This window comes from Astatotilapia calliptera, chromosome 22 (genome assembly GCF_900246225.1).
Source record: "Astatotilapia calliptera chromosome 22, fAstCal1.2, whole genome shotgun sequence".
Lineage (NCBI taxonomy): Eukaryota > Metazoa > Chordata > Actinopteri > Cichliformes > Cichlidae > Astatotilapia > Astatotilapia calliptera.
Window position 1 is genome coordinate 18,545,269 of NC_039322.1, and position 25,283 is coordinate 18,570,551.

Here is a 25,283-nt window from a genome sequence, read left to right on the forward strand (position 1 = left end):
CGAGTGACTGTAGAAAAGGCTGTTTCTTACAGTCATCGGTGTCTCCAGAATAGGTGGGACGATATATATAGGTTATAATAGGTTGTGGACTAATTATAATATAATTATAATATAGGGGGTTTTTTTTTTAGTCAGGGTGTTTGTTTACTGCACTAGTTATTGCTCTGGTTGGACTTTAGCTGTATATTAACTGTATATTTCTGCGAACTCTGTTATTCAGAACAAAACTGTAGTTTTATATCCTATCAGACAGGCATATCAAAGCTGCTTCAGCTTTGCGGCATGCAAAGCACCGCAAAGCGCATGCGCTGTAGTAGCTCACCTGTCGTTGCACCTGTTGAATTCTTATCTGTACAACAATGTAAAATACAAAACCAGGAAGCTTTTCTTTCCTCGACTCTCATGACGCTGACGTCACGGAGAATGCGGACTACAATTGCCTTGTTAGAAATAAGTGACCTGAAAACAAACTGAGAGGCCACAGAGCCGCAGAAAATGTTCCGTTTATGCTGTTGCTGCTTCTCTGGCGATAACTCCAACAACAATGAGGTATGTGTTTATGCGCTGCACTGGGTTTTATGGTGTCTTTATAAGAGCGTAAAGTGGCTTCCTTAGAGTTTAGCAAGGAAACTATACAGCTTCGCTTCGCTCGATTTTTCCATTGCAAGTAAAATGATGGGATCCTCTTAACTGCTGTAATGTAGCATTACTGGGTCTTCACCTAATAATCTACTTTTGTTGGGGATTTGAAACATAATTATTATAATATTGAAGCTGAGTTTATGATCACATCGTTGCACTGGTACACGTGATCAAATATGCCTAATATTTGTGGCACAAGAAGAAGAAAAGAAAAACACTATGTAAATAAAACCAACTTTCGCTGTTTCAGAGACGGCCTCTCCTGGATTCCCGACGCTCTGAAGTCAATAGTGCTGAATCCGCCAGGCTGAGCCGTTCATCAGCGGACAGCGGCAAGTCATCTCAGACTTTTTTTTAATACTTATAAAAATGACAGATGAATTTGATCCACCTGTTTTTCTTGCTGTGTTACTCGTGCTTTCTTTTTTCTTTTTTTCTACTCAGATGCACAGACTGTGAGACGGATTGGACGGCTGGTGATGAGGCGAGTGTGCGTGCCTGAGCTGGATCAGAGGTTTTTGGAGATGGCTGAGACCTTCAACAAGCAGCAGGAAGGCTACGAGGCCATGGTGCAGCATATAAGAAACCTCCAGCAGAGCTGTGACTGTTCCCATGATGACACCCTTGCTTTTGTTCAGTGTTTGGGGAAGATTAGAGAGGAGCAGGGTGAGTGACACATACTTTTTAACACACGCTTCATGGTAGCTGATGCCTCACTCCCTCCCCCATTTTTTAAAAACTCATGTACTTCCAGAACCAACATACCAGGTCTCTCTTAAGATGAAGGGCTACGACTTCTTCCTCAGTGCGGTTCCTGTGTGGTCTGAGGGCGCAGGTGAGGGGAAACCGCTTCCTCCACGTCTGCAGAGGGCTCAGAACGAACTGAAGGGTGCTTCTGACAGCACCAGGATGACCATTTCAAAGGGGACCACCCTTCAAGAGCTTATCGGCTGGTTGCTCCGTAGCCATGATAAAATGGCTGAGCAAGTGAAGAAGGCAGCAGAAACTTACCAAGAACAAGGGAGACTTAGTGAGAACCTGGAGGAGAACATGAGGGAAGTGAGGAGGGCCAAAGAGTTGTCTCAAGGATACAGACAACAGGCCACGGCAGTTCTCACTGAGGCTGCACAGATAGCAGGGGCTCAACTGTAGTGCACATATCTTTCTAAAAGTTTTGTTTTAACCGACAGCAATGCGGAAGTACAGCATTTCCATGGGTTATCTCCATAAATATCCCCACCAATCGTATCAAGACTGTCATATCTCCTTTTATTATTTGATTATAATAGAAACGTATTCTAACACTTTAAATAGGTTTAAAGTGGGTTTTTTTATTTTGCGTCATTACATTCTGTCATATGTATTGTTAGAGTGGTAGATGCTCATACTTAACCTGGTTTAAGGTTCTAATAATGAACTCTCGATGTGTGTAACTGTGTAAAAGCCAAAAGCTCAAGCTTCAAACTGTGTTAAATATTCCATTTTAGAATTTTTTTTCTTTTAGATTTAGCTTTGATGATGTTCTTCAATGTAAATTGTGAAGACTTTGAATATATCTGTGTATCTACAGTGCATAATGCCATCAAAGGTTTCAGAGAATCTGGACAAATCTCTGTGCACAAGAGACAAGGCTGAAAATCTGAATGCACGGGATTAAACACACAGTCCTGTCATGGAAATCACTACATGGGCTCATGAAACACTTCTAGAAATTATTGTAAACATGCGTTGCCATGTCATTCACAAATTTAAGTTAAAGGCATATCATGCAAAGAAGAAGCCATATGTGAACATGATCAAAAAACCCTGCTGTCTTCCCTGAGGCACTTAACCTGGACTGAGGCAATGTGGTCAGACAAATCAAATCAAAAACAGGAAAGCTCCATCCTCTGGACTAAAGAGACAATTGTTACCAGTGCTCAGTTCAAAAGTCTGCATCTCTGGTGGTATGAGGATGTATGAGTGCTGTGGAATTGGCAACTTGTGCAGTTGAAAATGAGCACTGCAGGTCCCCTTTTCTCGAATACATGTAATTTCCCTAGCCAACATTAGGGGGCAATGCCGCTTCACTTTTATCTAACAACCGCTCATCGTTTCATCCTCATCAGACTTTTAGAAATAGCACCGCAATGACAAAGCTTGTCTGAACTCCAGAATTAAATTTATAAACGTGCCACTACTTTGTGTGTGTGTGTGACTTTTACCAGAATAGGTTCACTGATTTCTGCGAAGCTTTCCCACAACTCTGCCTGGACTCTGCTTTAACAGATTGCGAACTTCATGGCTGGTATGTTTCCCAGACATGACAGAGCTGACATGATATGACATGAAAGCTCACTGCAACAGCAGCTGAAAACTAAACTGGAGGTTTGTCGTGATTGTGCGTGGGATGTTTTACTGTTTCAATATACAGACTTCTATTAACTGATTAAAAACCGCAACTTTCCCACTGTTATTAACCTAAAAGCCCACCAACACATGGTCATATGCCATGTTGATAATTAATTTCCAAAAATCCATTGTTCTAAAGGCTATTGTCACATGGTCATTTATTGTTTACCAGAGAGGGACAGTTTTGGAGCAGTGTTTCTGTCTTTGGCTTTGGATTAATTAGGTGTAAAGTGTGATGTAAAAGAGAAGCAACACCAACACTTCCTTTTTTATGAAAATACTCGGCAAATAAAAAAAACGAGGATCAAATAGAGCAAAATCTTGAATATAGGCCGTGGACCCAATTTTAGTGAAATATAATGGTTAAAAATGGTAACTGGATATTTTTATAGTTTACTCATTAACATTCATATATTTAGTAAATAATCAAAATCGATAATTAATATCCTGCAAACTGTATGTTTTCTTATACATACAAATCTTCATTAATAGCAGATTTGACAAATCACTTGGCTGTCAGAGAGCGGCGACTGACTGGGACAACCTACCGTGATCGTGGAAATTATTAACTTGCGGTCCTCGTGTCTAATTTGATTGGATGGTTTAGTTGGGCGTGCGGCAATTGGATTATATACTTCTCTCTTATTGGCTGAGAAGCCTGGCATTCAGTGTAGAGCGCGTCCTCTTCTCTAAAAGGTAGTCTGAGTGGAGAAAGTAATGAAGATGGAAGGAGGTGATGTTGTTGAATTATTGAGGAGATTTATGGAGTAGCGAAGTGATAGCCGTTTACTCGTCCTAGCGGAACGACGGAGGACGGTGATAGCAGGAAGCTGACAGATAGCATGCCAGTAAGTAAACAGCAACTTCCTCAGTTTGCCTAGAGTCGCCCCTTAGCTGAGCCAGCTAACTAGCTAATCTGTAAGCAACCGTAGTGACAGCTCGAAGTCATTCAGCAAGGCGATATAGAGAGAGTGTGACGGCTCGGGATTAATTTTAGGTCTCTGGCTCATACGGGCTAAAAAATGCTCTGAAGTGAACGGCGGGAGAAAGCTAATGTAATTTTTCCATTGCGCTAACAGTTCACCGGGACAGAAATTCTCGGGTTTTTTTTGTTTTGTTTTTTAAAAAATAGAAGGTGTATAACCAGTATTGAGGGTGTGAGACTAGCTGGTTAGCAGCGCCCAGGAACAGGTAGGATCCTACTTAAATCAACTAAATAATATGATATGACACAGCAGGCGGGGGGGCTTTCCAACTTATCATAGTAACGACATATTCTTTGCTACCATTTTGCTTCTGTCCCATCAGTCGTGGAGGCAGACTTTGTACCTGTCTTTATCCTGTTTGGTAGCAGGTGTGTGCACTTGTTATTCCTCAGGTGATTTGTGTTCGTGACAGGGGAAGAGAAACCACCACAGACGGGCATATTGGATAATGCGTTGTTGGGATTTTTCTAATAGCTGTCATGTGATGCAGCTTTTCTCCACACCACTCGTCCTGTTCTGGGGCTTCCTGTATAGGGGGGGGGGGCTGGTGTGAAGCCACAGAGCCTTGCGAGTACGTGCTCGAAGTACTTGAAGTTTAAAGCTGCTCGTTTTACTTCTCTGTGACCTTCGCAAAAAAAGGCTTCTGCTGTTGTGGCAGTTTTTTGTTTTAGCGTTTAATTCGTTGTTGTCCTTTGCTTACCATATGTGTGTGTGTGTGTTTACCTTTGACCTTAGGCGGAGGCTGTGCCTAGGGTTTGTTGGTTGGGTGCCCTGTCAGTGTAGTGTGTGTGTGTGTGTGTGTGTGTGTGCGCGCGCAGACACAAGTTTAGGCTTGTTGATGTGTGGCACCCATGGCTGCAAGTGTCTTAGGGCTCTTAATGCTTTTTGACAATGAAGCACAGCAGGTCATGGAGCAGAAAGATCGTGCAGGCTCTGCTGTCATCTGGCATCATGGACAGTCGTTTGTGCCAGAGGGCTCATGAAATTTCCTGGCAATTTGAGTGGTGAAAACTGTTGCAGTCTCTTCCATTTTTTTTTATTCTGTATCTTTTGCACACACAGGCATGGCATGGGTTAAGCTGTATTTTGTACTTATAAATGCCATTATATGTAGCACTTGAAAATCAAGCTAATTGTATGCAGGAGGCTACAAGTGAGTTGCCTAACTGTAACAGGATGAGCTGAAACAAAGCATGTGGTGGGGAAAGAAAAGGAAGTGTTAAAAATGGAAGGAAAAACAAAACCCTTATTTTAATCACTTGCTGCGGGAGGATGGAGAATTGGAGGGGCAAGATGAGGGATACATCACTAGCTTAGAGGCAAGAGAGGAGAGCGTAGGCTGCTATAAGAGGATTCCTCGCTGTTGGGTCTCTCTCTCTCTCCCTCAGCAGTGAAAACCACACACAAACCACACACTCTGTTGTCATTTCTACTTAGCTATATGTTTGCATGGATGAAAGAAAATAGAAGCAGAAAAACAGACCTCCGCCTATCCCCTTTCCCCCAAAGCTACACGAAACCTCCTATTGAAGAAGACTTTAGGGGGAGAGCAAGGTGGGAGTCAGTGATGCAACAGAGTTAAGGTAGTCCAAATAAAGAAGATGCCAACAGACAGTGTAAAAGAGAAGTGATATAAACTGAAGAGAGATGTCAAAATAAAATGTTAAAGTCTTCTGAATGGTGTAAATTACTCTTAGCGGGAGGTGGGGTCAAACTGTGAGCTCTGGGCATGATGGAGGCTCTTTCCTGTCTTCCCCTTTTTTGACCACAGTTGCACAACCCTGCCTTTAACTTTGCTTTTACAAACCACAGTGTAGATTAAAGTAGTTCCTTAATAACTTCTGTTTCTGTTCTTGTTTTTTAGTTCCTCTTTTTGATACTAGTTGCTTAGTATAACAGTTAAAGTGTATCTGAAGTCAGGTGTGGGTAATTTGCTACTGTAGGTTTTATTTTACTTTATTACATTCATTTTTATAGTTGTCTTTCATTCCTTTAGCTTTTCTTCCTTGGTGTAGCAGTGTAAGTAGGATTCTCATTGTTTTGCTAAGCAGCAGTTTCTGTAACTAAACCCTGTACCACAGGAAAAAGCAGCTGGGGCAGCTCAGTCACTCTTAAAACCACCCGCTTCGTCATTCTCTTTTCTTCTCCCTTCCATTTAAACGTCCACTCCCATTGGCCTAAACAACTTCCACCAAAAAAAAAGAAAAAAAAAAAGGAGGTTCCGATTCCGAAGTATGTGTGTAATGGGAAATGATGTAATCAACAGGCAGATATGTATACACGTGTGTGGGTGTCAGCCTAATTCATTCTCACACTTGGACATGCTTCATCTCTCTCACTCTCTCTGCTCCAGCTCTCCCAGACAGGTATTGTGTGTGTGTGTGTGTGTTCCTTTTCTTTTAAATGTGGCTTTTGTATGAAACCATGTGAAGGAAATACTGGGCTATTGTATGTCTGCCTCAGGTGTTGTGCATCAACGCTGTAAGATCATCAAGCTCACAGCAAGGATTAGAAATGTAAACTCAAAGCCTTTGTTTTATTTATTTATTTATTTATCTATTTATTTATTTATTTATTTATTGTCATTGTCAAGAACAATGAAATTGCGTTTGGGGCTTCCATACAACCCAAAAAAAAGAAGAAAATAATAAATACCCCTTAAAACCCAAGTGTACATATTTAACCCAGTGTGACTCCAATGCAATAAGACAATCCTTAGCAATAATGTTCGTAGAAATTCAGACAAAGACCTGAGAAACATGACAAAATACAACAATGCAATCCATTCAATATTATTGTACTGTGAGATATGATATCAGATATGATAGTTATCTATTTAAGAAAGAGGGGGGGGGGCAGGAGGGGGAAGAGAATAAAGATATGATGCACCAATGCAGACCAGTTCATTGCTATTAAGAAGTTTTGAAAGAAGTCCTTGGAAGGAGGAGTCACAAATAAGCTCATTTAGACTGGCAGCCCAGTGTGTGTCCGTGTGTGTGTTTGTTAGTTCAAGACAGTAGTGTAGGTGTAAAAATCACAGGGAATGAGCTGTCAACTTCTGCTAGCTCACAGGAACAGGTTTTGTCAAACCAGACTTTGAATAAACACACTTGCACAGGCACACTTGTACAATCCATGACACATCCTCTGCTGCTTTCTGCCATGTAGCTGGCTCTGTCAGCTTTTTGCATTTCTATGGTTAAACTACTTAACATGTAGGATATTCCTTGAGCTCGTCTAGGTCACAGGGACATAGCTGTGTATGTACCGTATGTGTGACAGTATCCTTCCTTATCTCATGTGTTTCTCAGAGGCTGAGAGGTTGCCAGGGGCAACAAACATCGACCCCTGATGAAATCTCTGCTTTTATAACCCCCACCAAGGAAGTTTGGCAGTTGGCATGACTGAGTAAAATCTAGCTGTTTCTTATGAAGCTTAGTGAGAAAACTTTCACTGGGTATATTATTTTTAGTTAGTCAGTTTGCAAATAATCCATTGCTGTGCCTCCACATTTCCATGTGAGAAAGTATTGTAATGTTGTAATGAGCATTGTTGTCACAGAGTAATATTTTAAATTACTAATGTTAGATCAGAGGTGTCTGCTCTCTGAATGTGCTTCTAGTGCACCCTGGTGTCGCACTTGTCTTGAGTTATTCACCCCTTGAGATTTCTTTCATACCAAATCACAGATGTCACTATCCCGCTTTTAATTTAGTCATTGATTTCTGCTCTATTTATCTTCCTGGACTGCCCATCTGCAACTCTTCTCCCTTTATCTCACATCTACTTCTTTAGCACATCATCGATTTGTTGCTGTTGCTTGTCAAGCCTGCTCTGCCGCCTTATCTTTGACGCTGGTTTATTCATGTGTTTACTGGTCAGCGTGATTGAGTTGCACAGAGAAAACTCATCAGCTACTGCATCATTTTTGTTCAAGGGTGCTCCCTCCAGTTTGTATTGATTTCTGTCTTGATTAGGGAGCCTGTAATGACACAGAGACCACTAACAAGTTAGCCAGACCTAGATGGAAGGTAAACACCTGCTTAATGACATAATTATGCTCAATAGTGTACTCCCAAGACAATTGCATTTCTATTTTCCTCCACCAGATGATTGAGTCTGCCTGCAGTTTGTTAATAGAGGCTAGAAGTCTTTGAAACAGGTTATTATTTGCTGTGTGCATCTCTGTCTCTTGTGGTTTTAACGTAGTTTCAGATTGAGTTATCATTATATCTGTGTGTGTGCGTCGCTATAGCATAATATTATATGTTGCTTTGCAATATTATATCAATAAAGGGACATCAAATATCAATATTTTATAAAATAAATAAAATTACTCTAAAAATACCCATCTCATGCCAACCATCCTGAGATAACATTAGCCAAGCAAAGTTGCATTAAGTCAGCTCAGCTGAAAAGCCAACACACTTAACTTGACAAAGCTACCTCCTAATTCAGAGCAAGGTAATAGCTGAGTCACATGAGCAAAAGATAAGATGGCAACCTCTTTGCATCTAGAAAAACAATCTTGTCTTTGTTTTTGTTTTTCCCTATATTCTCTGACCTGTTGCAGTTTGTGTTAAGTAAACGGTTACCCAGAGCTTATGAGCGTTTCACATCCACTACCACTTATGATCGCAACTAGGGCAGGGCAATATGGCCAAAAATATTTATCACTATATATATTTGAAAATTTGCGATAATGATATAATTGATGCAAGACAAAATACTTTACAACTCCACAACTTTATTAGTGCAAAAAAAACCCCCCATTAATTTATTTTCACTTAAACAAGCAGCTGTTTTTATGTGCATTAAAGCTGTATAAAAATGTAATGGTACAAATACAAATTCCTTGCTGACAGTTTAACCAAAAGGCATTTCCAGTGGAAATGGGCTGACATATCCTGAGCCTAACCATGTATAACAGGGGTGTCAAACTCAAATACACAGTGGGCCAAAATTCAAAACTAGAACAAGGTCGCAGGCTAAAATTAATATTTATTGAAAAATATCTTCCTCCAGATTTAAGAATGAATCTCTTCTTATGGACTCAAACAAGTTTTGCTGAAAAACTGAATGTGGAACAAGCAAAGCTTAATACTAAACAATGTATATATTAGCTGTATAATACCAGTAGGCCAGCTCTAATAGTAATTTGGTATGGCTTCGCGGGCCAAATGTAATTAGGCTGCGGGCCAAATTTGGCCCGCGGGCCAGAGTTTGACACCTATGATGTATAATATCCACAAAAGTTAAAAAGAGGTGCTTTGCAACATGAAACTCCACAGTGCCAAATAAATAAGTCAAATACATATCTTTCGGACCATAAGGTGCACGGGATTATAAGGCGCATTAAGCAAAATAAAGCAGTCAGATAAGTCTACCTTTACTCAACTCATTCTTCTTGCTTCCTCCACTTCTGTACCATTGACTCATTAATGCTGAATTCTCTCACAGCTGCTCTCTTCCCATGTTCTACTGCGTGACTGACTGATAGCCTTGTGTTTAAAATCGGCTTCATACGCATGTCTCTTAACAGGTGCCATTTTGGAGTCCTTATACACATACAATACGGTTATATTATGTTGAAGCGCAGTACGTATTACTCTGTGAGGCTCTTGACTATGGTAGCCGTAATGCTCCGACAATCCATCAAGCGGTGCAGCATTGTAGCTTACCAAAGTTGTACTAAAACATTTTTTGACAGATTTCTGAGCGCTGTGTACCACATAAAATCGGTTTGAGGTCAGTAAGCAAAACAGAATTCATACATAAAGCCCACCAGATTATAAGGTGCACTGTCAATTTTTGAGAAAATTAAAGGCTTTTAAGAGTGCCGTATAGTCCGGAAAATACGGTAATAGCGACGGTCCACTTGCATGTTCTACAAAAAAAATGTGCTTTGGTGGCTATCTGACGGACAAAAACCAAACCAGTTCCACGTATCTGAAGTTGCACGTTTTTACAAACCAATTCTGGTTCATCCGTTTCATTCACTGATCCGCTTTTTCACTTCTCATTCTCCGTAGCCGCTATGCTTTTTCCACCATGTGCGTACCAAAACAAAAGCACTGCGCATGTGCATTTTACCCATATTCTATCGTGATATTTAATTTTCTTGTCATTGTAGCTTGGCTGATAGGAGGCAACCTTTCTGCAAACAGTTGCTGTCTGACTTGGATTGACTAAAATCACTCTCAGAGAGATTGTTTAAGGTTTGAAAATAATTGCTGTCTAATGTATAAATGCAGATGGATATCCAACATGTTGTCATTAGTCTGAATGAGTCTTTGTTAGTGAGCACAACTTGAAGGGACTTGACGCAACAGGCTGTCAGCTGGTTGCATTCTGATTGTATTCCTATAGAACATTAAGGTTGTTGAGCACAAATGTAATCGTTAAATATCAATGTCTGCCTACGCAGACAGCAACATATGTCTGATTTCTGATGATTTATCATAATTAATTGTTACATTATCAGAGAAATTGCATGTAATTGCCATCTTGACGCCATTTATTTGCATGATGATATCAGATTGATTTAGTGAAATGTTGGTATTCCTGGCAATCTCATTATATCGTGATAAATATTTTTGGTCATATCGCCCTGCTCTACTGATAGGTCAGTACTGTAGATTTCTGGATCACTGTTATAAAATGGCAAGAAATAATAAGCCATGTTGTGAACATGACCCATGTTCACGTTTGTGCATGAAGATGAGAGAAGCACAGGGAGGATTTTAAAGCACAGGGTTTTAATAAAAAAAAAAAAAAAAAACAGACAAAGGGAGCTTGAAAAGGTCTTTCATATACAGTTTATGAAATAACTGAATTAAAAGCCTGTCACGTCTTCATCACACTGGTTAAATGACACAGACGCAACAGAAAAATGGTGATCAACAAGGCCGATATCGGCTGATGCCAATGTTCACCTGGCGCGTCCATGAGTCCTTGGTATGCTGATCCTATCTTGAACTACGTGAGTCATAAAGTTGAAAAGATTAACAATGTATGACTGATGCGTCATTTGACTGGAAAAAAAATTGACCTGAGTGTTGATTTGAACATGTTATTCATTCATGTTTTGTTTTGTTTTTTTCCAGCCTCCTGTTTTGTAACAGTTTCTGTCACATGTTTCTGCGAAGGCTACTTGTAAGTTGAGCTGGCTACTTCCTTATTTGGCTCTTTGGAAATTATAAATGGCCTCTGTTCTCCATTTCTAACTGGTTATTAGACATATTTATTGATGTGGTTTCAATGACAAGAATAATCTGCATATTAAGGGTGGTCTGACTTCTTCCTCTTAGTATTACTTAATTGCGTGTATCCTTCAATGTTGAGCTGATTTGACTCTTAACCCTTTTCCATTGTCTCTACATTATTATTCTTTCTGTGTATCTTGTTACTGACCATGCATCAAACTTTGTCACTGCAGTTTCTTCCTGCTGCTGGGATTGAAGGCAAATATATCACATAGATAGGCGGCAAGGCTGGCAGCTGGTGATTGTAGCTTTCACGTGTCTTTTTCTGGAGCCATATGATGCAGATGACATGCCCCAGACGCCAGTGTGGACACAGTAGTTGGGTTAAAAGTGATTCTGTAGGAGGAGGAAGAAGTCCTCTGACAAGTCTGACTCATCCTCAGTGTAATCACACTCTTTATTTTGTTACTCAAGTTAGTCTGCCATTAAACAGCATATGCTGGCTGTCCTCGTTGTCCTCATCAGTGTTAAAGAGCAGAACAACAGGCTACCACAAAGGACTAATTTCTGTAAATGGAGGCTATTCTGCGTTATAATCCTTCCACATTTTATGAGTCACTGGCTCCCCTCCCCCCTCGTCATTCCTGTCATTGGTGGAGTCCATAAATAGACACCTGGCTGCCATGAAGGGACCAAGCACTGAAGTAATACAAAAAGAAGCATTTGAATGGATGAAAAAGGCATCTGGAGGCAGAGAGCATGAGGAAAGAGAAATGATGTGTGGGAGGATAAGTGGATGGGTAAAAGAGGGACAGGGAAAGGAAGGCACAAAAATCAAATAACTATTTTTTTTTAAATTACCATTTTATGCTATTTGTGCTTGTTGGGAGATTTTCTGATTAATATCTGTCCAATAATCTATAGAATGTGGGTTTTGTATTTATTTTAAAGAGTATTTTCTTTAACAGAATATGTTGCGTAATGTTACCTTTCAAAGCCAGCCTTCTACCTGAGGTGAAAGTAAAGACATTTTTAATAACCGCTTGTGTATCTTTTAATCTAAGAAGTGAAACATTGGAGTAGTGTTAAATTGAAAATATGCCATCTTCCCTGCACCAAATTTTAGCACATTTTTCTGTGTGACGGGTATGAGCATAAAAGGACTCTTTCCTTCCCTGTTTTTCTTTTTCCTCAGCCTCTTTCACCAGACATACCAAACATGGAATTTGAGTCTGCATTCAACAGTCAATTTAGCCTTGTACTTGCAGTCTCAGAGTGCGCACACAACACAGGCACCATTCACTGAAAACACAGGATTCATCAGAGAGGCACAGAGGTGGTATCTGGCCTGCCATGGTCTTACAGTGATAGTCACACTGTAGATTTGGTTAAGGGGTCGTCAACATGTACATATGTGTTGCTCCAGTGATACAAAAAAAATGTGACATTTAAGAAGTAAATATTTAAATGTGATTTATGCAGATGCCTCTAAAGAGGATGGTGTTAGGCAGACTCTCACTATTGGTTCATTAGAAAACTGCTGCAGGGATTTCCATCACATTAATGGTCATTGTTAAAATTGAGTTTTTCCTTCTGTAGCGCCTGTTCAGCAAGTATCTGCATTCAGCCATGCCATATTTCTTATTCTCGTCAGTGCTTGAAAAGAGAAGCCAGCCAGGTTTCTCTGTGTGGGTGATTTATGATTTTTATTTATTTATTTTTTTCGATTTGTAAGCCTAAGTTGAGAAGGCGGCGCCTGCAGAGGTGTGCATCTGGAGAGCAGTGAGCGGGAAGGAGAGACTTACTGTTTGATGTGTAACAGAATTTTTCTTTTTTTTTTTTCTTTTTTTTTCTGAAAGTTACCAAAAATAAAAAAGAAGGCTGATAGATTTAGTGGAGCTTTGTTCAAGTGTGGACTGTTTGTATGTGTTCTGTATATTTGCGGTCATAAATGTTAACATTTATTATGCAGAGTGTGTGTTTTTGTTTGTTTTTGTTTTAATCAGGGTTTCTTTTTCCTTTTTATTTTATTTTCTTTTATTTTTTTTAGGTAGAGGTAACTCCACTGCAGATGAAGGAACATGTTGGCTATGGACCAAGGAGTGGTGGAGGAATGGCTGTCAGAATTTAAGGTAAAGCTTCATTTTCTGTATGAAAGTGTTTGTTTGGGCAGGGGAAAAAAATACTAAAAAAGTCATTTACCTGTGATCTGTATACAGTACATACTCTGCTTCTTATTATTGACAGGATTTATTTCACACATAAACAAACACACTTTGAAGTGCTTCGCTACCAGAAAATTGCACGCTCCTACTCAAATATGAGCATTTGCTGTTAGGTGACCAGTACTAGAGCTGCGGCTTAGTGACGAATATTAATGAAGGAGCAGATGAGATTTTTTTTTTTTTTTTTTTTTTTTCTCTCCTGTGTGAATGTGTGAGGACCAATCTGCTGTCATGTCTGTAAAGTTGGCCTAATATAACCAGCTCAGTGTGACAGACAGTGATTGTGGTTAAAGAAGCTGTCAGGGTCTCTGCAGGATTTCACTGCTATTAAAACGTCATTTCAGAAGCAGCAAAACCAGACTATCAGTCTGCTTTGCTGCTAAATGGCAGATTTTATTAATAAAAATAAAAAAAGCAATGATATATATATTTTCTTTTTTTTGCAAATCAGTGTAAATAATATGAATTTGTGTTTGTCTTTTCAGTGTTTGCTTTTCAAACTGAAATGCTGTAAGACCTAAATGTGTAGCATGTTAAACTTCAGCTGGTTACATATGTGTTTCAGACCCTTCCTGACAGTGCCGTCTCCACCTATGCTGCCTCACTAAAAGACAAAGGTGCCCTGGTCCCTGCACTTTACAAGGTCATCAGAGAGAACTACAGTGACGTATGTAGATATAAATCTTTTATTAACTTGAAAATTAGATTGTAAAAGTTTGACCACCCAACCTTTAACCAGTACTTAGTATTTAGTCATGTGTTCAGTCCGACCATTTACCTGCTTTGTTTTTGTTATTGTTATATTTTTGCTCAGGCTTGATAATCTTGTGTTTATGGATGTGTCAGATTTGCAAACACACTGCGTCCCTCAAGCAGTGCTGTGTTTATACCCTGATCTTATCGTTGAACCGTAGATGCTAGTTGCAAAATTTGTTGCAAATGAGTTGGCAGTTCTTGTCTCGTGATTTTTACTTTGTTTTTTATTTTAAATGTTGTGGCCTAATTGTATGCCATGTGTTTTTTCTCTTTTGGATATGTGTCCCATGCAGTTACTAGAGCCAGTGTGTCACCAGTTGTTTGAGTTTTACCGGAGCGGTGAGCCGCAGCTGCAGCGTTTCACGCTACAGTTCCTGCCAGAGCTCCTGTGGAGCCTCCTGTCCGTCAGCGCAGCCAGAGACCCCCACACCTCCGGCTGCATCGAGGCCCTGCTGCTAGGCATTTACAACCTGGTGAGGGAGAGGGTGAAGCACTTGTTGCAGTTGTTTTCTAGTTGCAGAGATGAAGCTCACTGGTGATCGGTTTTATTTATTTTTTACTAGAGGTGAGCTGCTCTGGTTGACGGCAATAAAATGTATCTAGTGTTTTAAGTGCACAGTAAGGAAAAACACTAGAAAAGTCCTTGATCCTTACCAAGTGGAAATTATCATGCAATTTGCCAACAAAGAGGACTTAACTGCTCAACTATTTCAGGGATCTGCGTCATGAGTTTTGAAAGATTACTTTCTGCCCTTTCTGCCATGTTAGACAGCCGTGACAGGAAATACGGGGGAGGAGTGGTGGAAACAGTGACTTTGCACATATACACTGATGGACAGCACCTTGCAAATGCCTTTTTTCATTTGCAGATAGATGGGAGTATTAGAAGTGATTAAAGTTTGAGTTGTATTTCATCCTTTTCAGCTCCGAGTGATCTATCAGCAAAGTCCACTGTCTCCTCACTTCCTCTCTGAATACCAGAATAGGTCAGCTGTCACTCAACATACTGGCTGGTTCCCATTAATCTGTTTGACATTAACATGCACATAGAGGGGCACCAAAACCCCGCGGTTTGTGCCTGTGTGAGCACGCATGCATACATATGAGTGCACACCAACAAAGTGTCAGTAGGGAAATGAGACCCTCAGGTTTATACACAGCCACCCACACATGACGGATGACTGTGCTCGAAGAGATCAGCACACGCTCTTTAGAGGTTTGAGGGCAGACGCAGATGGAAAAAGGGCTTTTTTATTTTTGCTTTCGCCCACATAAGTTTTCCCTCTTCCTGTCTTTCTCTTTTACAGGAAATAGTTGATAAGGATGGACAGAGTAAGGTGTTATCTTTTACCGTCCCTTCCCTCTCCAAACCCTCAGTTTACCATGAGGTGAGTGTATCCTTCATTCAAAGTTGTGCCAGGGTTGTTTCTGCAGAAATGTACTTACATAAACTGTATCCACCTCTAGCCTTCAACTATTGGCTCCATGGCCCTTACCGAAGGAGCTTTAGCTAACCATGGGCTGAGCAGAGTGGTGTACAGCGGGCCTCACCTCCAGAGAGAAACCTTCACAGCACAGAACAGGTAAGACAGTCATGCTGGTTTTAAAATGTGCTTTACCTGTAGCAGGATGTCAGTCTGTTCGTTTTCAAAGTGGCAGCAAACACCAGCTAATTAACAAAATAAGAATGCACATAAAGGAAGATGGAAAATCTGATCAAAAAAGGTACTTTTACTTATTCATTTGTGAATGCATGCTTTGTATTATAGCCTAAAAAGGACATATTACCTTTAATAACAAACTGGCTAAAACAGATTCATGATGACTTGTGTACTGATGGGGAATTAAGCTGCTGCCATGGTTTTTATTTTAGGGTAGCTTCAGCTGTGGCCTGTGGCAGTTGTCTCTGCCTTGTTACATTTAAACTTGTTATATTGCCATTAGGGTTTCTTAAATTATTCTAACTGAGATGAAAGACTGGCGGCCATGTTGGCCTGAACTGAACGTCCTCTGCCTTAACCATTTTTAATTTTAACAAATCGCTTGTTTTCCAGTAGGAGAATTCTTATTAGACAAAAAAGTGGTGCATTTAAAGATCCCACACAAATATTATGAATGTTTTGGTTCTTGTTATCCTAATCCTATCATATCCTGTACAGATGGAATTTCAGGTTTTAAGATTTTGGTGTGTCTTGCGTAACGTGCCATTTCAAGGGTTTGTTTGTGTTATTGAGATTTGAGGTGCTGACCTTCCTCCTGCTTTGCTACAACGCCGCTCTCAGCTACATGTCCTCCACCTCCCTGCAGTCCCTCTGCCAGCTCAGCTCCAGGTAAAATATATAAACACACACACGCCCACGAGCATTAGCATTTGTGGGTCACTACAGCTGGGTCAGACGCACACAAACTGCTTTCCAACTTTATAGCTTGTGTTGCTGAAGTTCTAGGTAATATTTTATGGAGGCAACTTACAAACACACACCCACACACGCATGCGCGCGCACACGCGCGCACACACATACACACACGTTTGCAAGTTGCTGCTTATCTGATCCTCTTATAGACTTTGCTGCCAGAGAGAGCCAAGATATCGCTATTTGGCAAAGAGCTGCAGTGTACACACATCCCAGCTCAGTAATCTGAGCATTGGTCTGCTGAGCTAAAGAGAAGTCATCGGCCTCGATTTCTGCCTAACTGTTTGCTGTGTTAGCAGCGCTGTACAATGCATAAAGCTTCTAATATACGGTACAGGTGTTACCTCATGCTTTTTGACTCCTCTGAAGCTTGTTAGATGCATGGTGTGTGGGGGTGTGGGTGTGGTTTAACTTAGAATCTTGCTTGGTGAGTTTCACATCAGCTCAGCTCGCCACACAGTTAAGTAAATGGCTTTAATGGTGCTGCAGCTAAGTGGCCCACTGGAGTGGTTTCTCTGCTTCCATTCTTACTCATCTAAACCTCTCTAATGTGTTTTTATTGGTTATCTACCAGGGTGTGTATTTGTGGTTACCCACGGCAACAGATGCGGCGGTACAAAGGCATTAACGCACGGCTCACAGTCACATCAGAGTTCCTGGTTCAGCTCATCACAGGGATCCACTACGCCTTGTGAGTACAAACGCACACGGCAGCACACAGTGAAAGTTCTCATGGCGTCACAATGTCAAAGTTGCGTTGTTAAAAAGATTCCACAGAGATTGGGTACAGGAAGCTCCTGATACTCGTTAAGATAATTAGTGCAGACAGTTTATGTTCCAAGCTTACATTTTATAAGTGATGTGAAAACGTAATTACAATCTTTTCTGTTGTCTCAGCTAATTTCTTTAAATTGTACTTATTTCAGCATGTCAGATTAAAATAAAATGATAATAACAATAATCCCTTAATCTGTTTTAGACTAACAAACTGTGTGTGTGTGTGCGTGTGCGCATGTGTGCGCACATTTCTGCTCCTGTGTAGGTGTAATGGTGAAGTTGACCTGGGATCCAAAGCACTGGATGACGTTCTGTATCGAGCCCAGCTAGAGTTGTTCCCCGAAGCCCTGTTGGTGGGTGCAATGATATTTTTCTGCCACTATCACACCTCCTCTAAGTGTGTGTCTGTGTCTTTAAGTGTAAGAGAGAGGGGAGAGCATGTGATGGTTGTGCACATGCTGGCTTCTGGTTTTGTTTCATGCACGGCACAGTATACGGCATTGTCTTGGTGTGTGTGTGTGTGTGTGTGTGTGTGTCAGTCAGAGTGCAAGCAGAGTGTAATCCCACGAGATTATTTACATGCTTTCCACTCTGCTCCGTTAAGCTATAATCCTTGCGGCCCAGGGAGTAGAGGATTGAACCCGCACTTACAGTATTACTACACAGTTCAAGGTGTGCTCCTTCACAACAATCAAAACAAACAGCATTTACACTCATATTAGTAACAGTGGTGATGGTTTATTTTATTTTTTTCCCGTGTAAAGGAGTTGCACATGTGATACTGTGGAAAGTTTAAAATGTCAATTTTGTGTTGTCGGTTTCTGTGTTGCAAGTGGAATACACCAGGTGGCTGCTAGCTTAGCGTGCCGTGGTGGCGTGTCCCTCATGAGACCAGTGTGCCGAAGCCTCACAGACAAAAGACATGTTGTGTTGTGATTATGAGTCTTTCTGCCGTGTGTTACGTGCTCGGCTGTTAGGAGATTATTAGTGCAAGTGCCCCGTGAGGAGCACTAGGAACAAAGATTATTGTATAAAGACTTGTGAAATCCATTTCAGTGTGACACACAAGTCTTTGTTTTCCTTCTTTTTATTTTGCTTCTTCCGTTACTTAATTCCTGCATGTCTACTATGTGCAAGTGAAATTATTGATGAGATGTTGTTGGATTAGCCACTTGACAGAACATCAGCGTGTACTTCATGTCCATCCTGTGCTTGGTTGATGGGGTCAATTTTCTAATGTGGTTGAAGCAGGGATGCTCTGACATAGTGTCTGAATATCATATGTTGGCTGATATTGGTCACCAGGAGCAGAGCTTCTCCTGTTTCACATCAGGTTTTTGTTGGCTAAGTGAAATACTTAAAACTGATTTATTATTATTATTATTATCATTATTATTACTATTATTATTATGTTAAGTAGAATAAGTTAGTATCAACATCAGCTATCAGCCCAATTGAAGGCTCGGTGTGTATACATCCTAAGTTGTGCTTGCTATACATTGGTACTGTTTTATTTTTTTGGTTTTTGGTTGTTGTTCCCAATAAGGGAAAAAAGATATGGAAATGAAAGTAGAAACTTTCTGTAATTTTTGGAGCTGTAAAATGGCATACACTTATAATATCGACAGCTTTGTAACTTAGCTTAAAAACTCTAAATTTGGCAGTGCACAGTAAATCCTCGGCACTTGATCTTGCATAAAAACATAATTATAGTAAACACTTTTAAAATGGTAAAAATTCTGCTTATGTTATTTTTGCACTAATGCAAATTCGCACTAGCTTTCGATAACAGTTAGTTGTAGTAAAGCTGCTTCAGAGTTTTATGCCACCTGAGCCTGAATGCAACATGAGACTGCTGTATTCTTCCATCAGTCTCAGTTCACTTCATACTAAGATTAGTGTGTGTAAAGATGTTGGGGCATAAATCCTTTTTTTTTTTTTTTTAAATATAAAAAAATGTCTGAATACAGCTGGTGTTAAGTGTAACAGGTGTCTGACTAATGGTTAACCATGACCTGGGACATAAATTTACCATTGCCTTCATAAACCATAACTCTCTTTAAACCCAGAAATTTTAAACATTACCTAAAAATAAAACTTGAACTTTGAAACCTAAAAGAGCAAACATAGACAACAGGCTGTAGTTTGTCTATGAACTTTATTACATTGTTAGATGATTGTAATAATATAACGACATCTGCTGTGCAGCTAAGGAAGCTTTCTGGCAGAATTGGAATCAATTGAACTATAATTAAATTTAAATTTAAAATCTATAATAAAATTATTGGTTTTTGGGTTATTTTTCCATCTTGATGGGTGCATAATTTCAGTGTGGCCTTCATCTGTGTGCTGGCTTCTTGAACTATGCACTCAGTCATCAGAACTTTGAGAACCCCCATGATCTAAGGCTCAATGTCTTTCTCCTAAAATGTGTTACAGAGTAATAGACTGAACTGTGAAGCAGTAAATGTGTGATTCTTGTTATCTCCAGGTGGGTAACGCCATTAAGTCATCACTGCACAGTGCAGCACTGAAAAGCAACAATAAGGAGGGTGCGCGGAGTATTCAGGTGGAGATCACACCTACCTCCTCGAGGATCTCCCGCAACGCTGTTACCTCCCTCTCGATCAGGGGACACCGCTGGAAGAGACATGGTGAGACGCATACACAGGCCTAACGCAAACTTGCCAAACAAGAGTTCCTACACGCTTCTCTCATGTTTTAAAAGAAAAAGGTAAAACCAACAAATGAATTTAACACCAAAGGAGAGAGCAAGAGGTTTAGATCTCATCATGCGCTTTCCCCTTTTTCACTGTGTGACAGTCGACGTGTTGTTGTCATCCCTCATGGAGCCCCTCAATATCATAGATTGCCCATCCTCAGCTTTCTAACTAGTGCCGTCCCTCTCCGTCTTAGAATCTGCTCATTGAAAACCACTGCTTCCTGTCTGATTTCTGAGAATACTCTTGAGATGCTGGCAGCACAGGGACAGAACAGCCTGCCAGGCAGACAGATTCAGCATGCCACATAAATCAGATCAGACAGAGTGCAGGTAGTGTTTTTAAAGTAGGATACTGGTGGAAAATTTGTGTGTGCTTATCTTTTGTGCAGTTTCAGCCTTGTGCCGAAGACTTTTATTAATATTATAATGACCACAGAACAAATGAATCAGACTTCCATTACCCTCTAGAGTAAATGATGGCAGCCTCTTTGTGGTGCAGAATTAGGAGAGGGCTGTTCTCTTTTCCCAGTGTAGCTACGTCTGGGTAAATTACAGCCTTGAGCTAGTTTAATAAGTAGGTTTCACATTGAGTCTAACGCCTGCTTTTTCTGTCACAGATCGTACTTTTGTGAGTGTTTTTATATAGCAGATGGAGGAAAACGGTATTAAGTATTCATTTATTTGCGAGGATGCACAGTGATCTATGAACAGTATTATTTCATTTGAGTGCTGTGTTCGTATTCACTCCCATTTAGCATGTACGTTGACCATGTGTTATGTTCTGATCACTATGATTTGTTTTTTATTTTTATTTTTCTGCCATTACATTGATTACCTGTTTGTCTCTGTGTTTTTTCTGTTGTCTGTGATCTTTTTTTTTTTTTTTTTTTTTTGCAACCTTTTTTGTTTTTCATGTACCTCTGCATGAAATGTGCATGTGCGTGCGTGTGTCTATATGTTTGTGTATTGTTTCACTACCCCGTCCATGCACCCACCCACCAGCAGAGAACCAGGAGGTGTGTGTAGACGGTGAAGCTGCGGTGGGGGGCGTGGCCATCCCAGAGATCAATGTAACGGGCGTGAGCGGTGATCGAATGCCCAACGGGGACTCCCTGCGGCCACGCCCCGATGGCCGTTCCCCGGCAGACGGCGACATGATGGGTGCCACCTCTGAGGTCAGCATGGACCCCCGAGGTCATGACTCCAGCATACGTCTGGAGGTCAGGAGGCAGAAGTCTGTGAGGCGAATGGTGGAGAATGAGGGGTCTGGGTCAGCCTCCACAGGGAGGAACCAGTACTAAGGTCCTACCCCTCCTTCCCCTTGCCCCACTCATGGGGTAACCTAGGTAACCAATTGTGGGGTCGTGGTCTAAAAAAGCTGCATGATCTTTTTTTTTTCTTTTCCCCCCCCTTTGTACCTGTTTGCGTTGGGTTCTACCCTCCTCTCACTGTGCTGCTCCTCTCATCTGTCTATTAAGCATCATTCATTTTTACTCTCTCCTTTGTGGCTAAAGCTTCTTCATAAAGATCTCCTGCTGGAATTTCTAAAGGGCAAATGAATTATTTAAGATGCCACTGAATAACAGATCGATAACCTAATAAAAAATGCATTAAAGTCAAAGGAATGACATGTGCTTATGATGAGCGAGTTGATGACATTAAAAGCAGAGCATTAATCAGAGAGGGGAATAGTAACGGTGTTAAAATGAGACTTTCCTGATCAGTGAAGGTCACCCCAAAAGCCTATACTCACTGTTAAGTCATGATGACCTTGAATAAAAAGACCTAGATATCTTTGTTAGCATATCGAGGAAACTCCTGTGTTTTCGCCGCAGTTATCAGAGACCTTCTTGGTCTGTTTGCCTCGACACATTACCCCAGGTTGCACCTGGTCACAGATTACTTCCTTCTGACTGGTAGGTAGGAACTGAGAAACGATACGTTGGTCTTGAATTATGTGCTTTCGCCATATTTAAATTTAGAATCCAATGAGTGCATATTTGTTTTGAAGAGGTTAAATCTGAGCACGAAAGTAAGTGTAACAAGACCTGCTTATCTGTTTTTCAGCTGTTCTGGTGTTTGTGTCACAGTGGTAGCATCAGATTAGAAATGTGTGTTTGTGAAGGTGGTTGGAAGCTCACACACAGTTGTGGATGCATGAATTCAAGAAAACAGGAAAAGTTTTCTTGTGTATTTAGAGTTAGTGAAGAGAGAAAAAATATTTAGGGTGTGCCTTGGTTTGCTTCCCTTACTTTCCCTTCATGGTCTTTCATAGGTTTTGCTCTTAGATGCTGTCCTTTCCTGCTTTTGGGATCAAACATGCACTCCTCTGCCACTAAATTACTGACCGTTGTCTCACAGAGCTGCTGGGTCTCTCAACCTGTGTACTGTACCCTGACTTACTGTTTCTGGTCAGGTGGTGAAAGATTGCAGTGTGAGGTCGCCACCTGCTGGACAGTGATGGACCTCCTCTGTCATCCAGCAGCATGATATTGCGCAAAATTCAAACAAGCCTCTAAAGGATTGAATGGATTAGACTGGATGACAGATGAGGTTCTTCACTTTTGACACGTGTGCCGTTTTCTCATGTTTCTCTTGTTTCCTCTCCCCTTGTCTATCTCACAGACGCAGTGGATCTGGGTTCCCCGGATGAGCTGATGGATATTTCGGAGGTGGATGAAGGGGTTTGGCCAGGTGGCGCGGGGCCTGACATGACCCCACCCACCATCACTATCAGCAACAGTGTCACAACATTGAACCTGGGGGCCAAAGCCATGAAGAAGTGTCGGCTTGGCGGGCGGACCAGCAAGGACAAGGACAAGGAGGCGGGCCCTCTGATGCCAGGCCGGGCCGCCAGCGAGAACGCAGAGCTGTCTGTTAAGCGGCTAACGCTCACTTCCAGCCAATCGGTTCCCAAAGCGGGAGCCCTCACCAGCCTGACGCGCACCGCCAGCGCCGTTTTCTCACGCTCCTTTGAGCACGTGGCCAGCGGCAATGCCCCTCCCTCAAGCAACCACACCACCTCCGAAGCCGGCCGCTACTCCTGCAGCCTGCAGGAGGAAGGCTTGGCGTACTTGAGTCCAGCGCCAAATCACACACAGCGCTCCCCCAGCATTAGCGTTCATCTCGGCTCTGACCTTTGAACTCAAGTGTGACTCTTGACTCGTCTCTGATCCTGTGACCCCATACCTGTGACCTGGAACTCCAAGCCATGCTAACTGCAGTTGACTGCAAAAGAAACACTCCAGCTGTTTCCCCCTTGTCACTCCATTTTTTTTTTATTATCTCCCCCACCCCCCCCCACCCCCCCCCCCCCCACCCCCCCGGTGTCTTTAACTCTGTGCTGTGAAATGCCGAGCGCAGTCAGAGGCACGAGGACGCCGCTTACAGCTTTGTCTGACTTTTAGCAGTGCGCTCATGACCTGGACATAACTGTGGTTGTAAACGAGCGTGCTTAAAATTCAAAATCACTAAGAAACTATGTGGAAAAGTACTTCAAAAGTGATCTAATCTGTATTTGTTGCCCTCTGCATGGCTTTTCCATACATCCATCCTTACCGCCCAGGTTTGTTAAAGGGCACATGTTGAGTGCGCGAGCATGTTTGTGAGTGAGTGTGTGTGCGTTGACTTTATCTGTACGTACAACTGTTTTTAGATAAAAAGGCTGCTGATTGATGAAGTGAAATAGTTGATTCTCCTAGTTGGAACACTGTTTCTACTACTTTTATAAAAAAAAATAATGATTATAATAATGGATTCCTTCCCATAGCAATACAAAACTGTTCTATTCAGTGGGTTTTTTTTTTTTTTTGGTTTTTTTTTTTAATATTTTGGGCTGTTTACTGAATCTTCCTTCTGTTGGCACTTATCAGAAGTTATGCCTGTGCTTTATTCGTCCTAAAGAGAAACAAAAAACCTACAACTAAAACATTAAAAATCAACCAGTATGATAAGAATCTGGTCTTTATGTTTACAATCACACAGTATTCTCATTAAAGATGGAGAAGCAATATTACCCCTACCCCACCAACCCCCCCCCCCCCCTCGCTCCTTCCTGAACTGCTGTGTATTTGATGGCAAAAATTTAAAACGAAGACAAAGAGGATTTGGGTTTTTAATGGATGATGGCTGTGTGTGCGTGCGTGTGTGATTTAAGTATTAAATTTTGCACATGGAAGAACAAATGAGTTGTGTTTTTTCAGCGCTGGTATTTTCTTATTCATGAGAAAGTTTTGACTCTCAAACATAGTCTTTCCCTGTAAGAGAAAAATGCTTTGGAACCTTTAAAAAAAGAGCAACAAAGTGATTAAAGAATTTGGTACTTCACAGTGAAGTTCCACTGACTCTACCTTAAATGTGGAAGATCGTCTGAAGCAACAGGGCATCTTTCCCGTCCTGTGATCCACTCACCATTCCAGCTGTTTGTAGTGCTTTAGTGACGTGTTTCCTGTGTCTCCTCTTGTCGTTCATCACTGCACAAGACATGGTGATATTCTCTTGTACCAGCAAACAAATAAAAACTCCAACCATCAGCTAATTTTGATGTCTTAAATCAAGCGTTCATGCTGCTCGACCCCCAAGCAAACTTGTAGTCTGTTGTCTGTATACTAGAGCTGTGTGTCTGTAGCGTGGTGGGACAATAATCATGTTTTTCTGTGTGTGGTTTAACAGAATGTGAACGGGTAAGCTGTTGTTGTACATCATACTGTTGTACTCAAGACCAGTTATATTGGCCTTTCTACGTCTGAAAATAACTCACTGCTACAACTTCTGGGAATAAAGTGTTTCTATATTTCACTTTTCTGCTCTTGTGTTTGTTTTTTCTGCTCATCACTAAACATCACACTAAAGTCACCTGAAACCCTTTCAAGTTTTTATATAAAGCATGCACATACAGGACTGTGACAAGTCTGGAGTCACCCCTCACTTCTTATTTTTAAAGTCATCTTGAGCAGTAGCTCTCTAGCCATGCAGGGAGAAGGCATGCTGAGGTACACAAGAACTGGACTGAAAATCAGTAGATACTGATGACCCCAAACACACTGCCAGTGCAGTGGAAACACACCTGAATAGAAAAAGACACAACACAATGCTGCCAGTGATGGATTACTAAAGCAGTGTGGGATCATTTTGACAGCGAGCAGAACAAAATGTAGCCAACATCT

The 25,283-nt window shown here is 41.2% G+C and overlaps 2 protein-coding genes across 6 annotated transcripts; both read left to right on the forward strand.

Moving 5' to 3' along the window:
- The first annotated feature begins 318 nt into the window (after window positions 1–318).
- On the forward strand, window positions 319–2,815 carry LOC113014166 (uncharacterized). Its single transcript, XM_026155523.1, has 4 exons — window positions 319–549; window positions 893–974; window positions 1,087–1,308; window positions 1,397–2,815. The coding sequence occupies exons 1-4, from the start codon at window positions 496–498 to the stop codon at window positions 1,792–1,794; spliced, it is 756 nt and encodes a 251-aa protein (XP_026011308.1). The 5' UTR covers window positions 319–495; the 3' UTR covers window positions 1,795–2,815.
- An 861-nt stretch (window positions 2,816–3,676) lies between these two features.
- On the forward strand, window positions 3,677–23,413 carry hycc1 (hyccin PI4KA lipid kinase complex subunit 1). Of its 5 annotated transcripts, none has more exons than XM_026155522.1 (12): window positions 3,677–3,881; window positions 13,275–13,356; window positions 14,015–14,116; window positions 14,499–14,678; window positions 15,513–15,593; window positions 15,673–15,788; window positions 16,440–16,535; window positions 17,194–17,310; window positions 17,662–17,749; window positions 19,888–20,050; window positions 21,124–21,464; window positions 22,744–22,805. In XM_026155522.1, exons 2-11 carry the CDS (start codon window positions 13,306–13,308, stop codon window positions 21,417–21,419), a joined length of 1,290 nt encoding a protein of 429 aa, XP_026011307.1. In that variant the 5' UTR covers window positions 3,677–3,881; window positions 13,275–13,305; the 3' UTR covers window positions 21,420–21,464; window positions 22,744–22,805. The 5 variants fall into 5 exon arrangements, with proteins under 5 accessions (XP_026011307.1, XP_026011306.1, XP_026011302.1 ...); XM_026155521.1 differs by having other exon boundaries at window positions 3,678–3,881; window positions 21,121–21,464; XM_026155517.1 differs by lacking the exon at window positions 21,124–21,464 and having other exon boundaries at window positions 3,681–3,881; window positions 22,744–23,413.
- The last annotated feature ends 1,870 nt before the right edge of the window (window positions 23,414–25,283 follow it).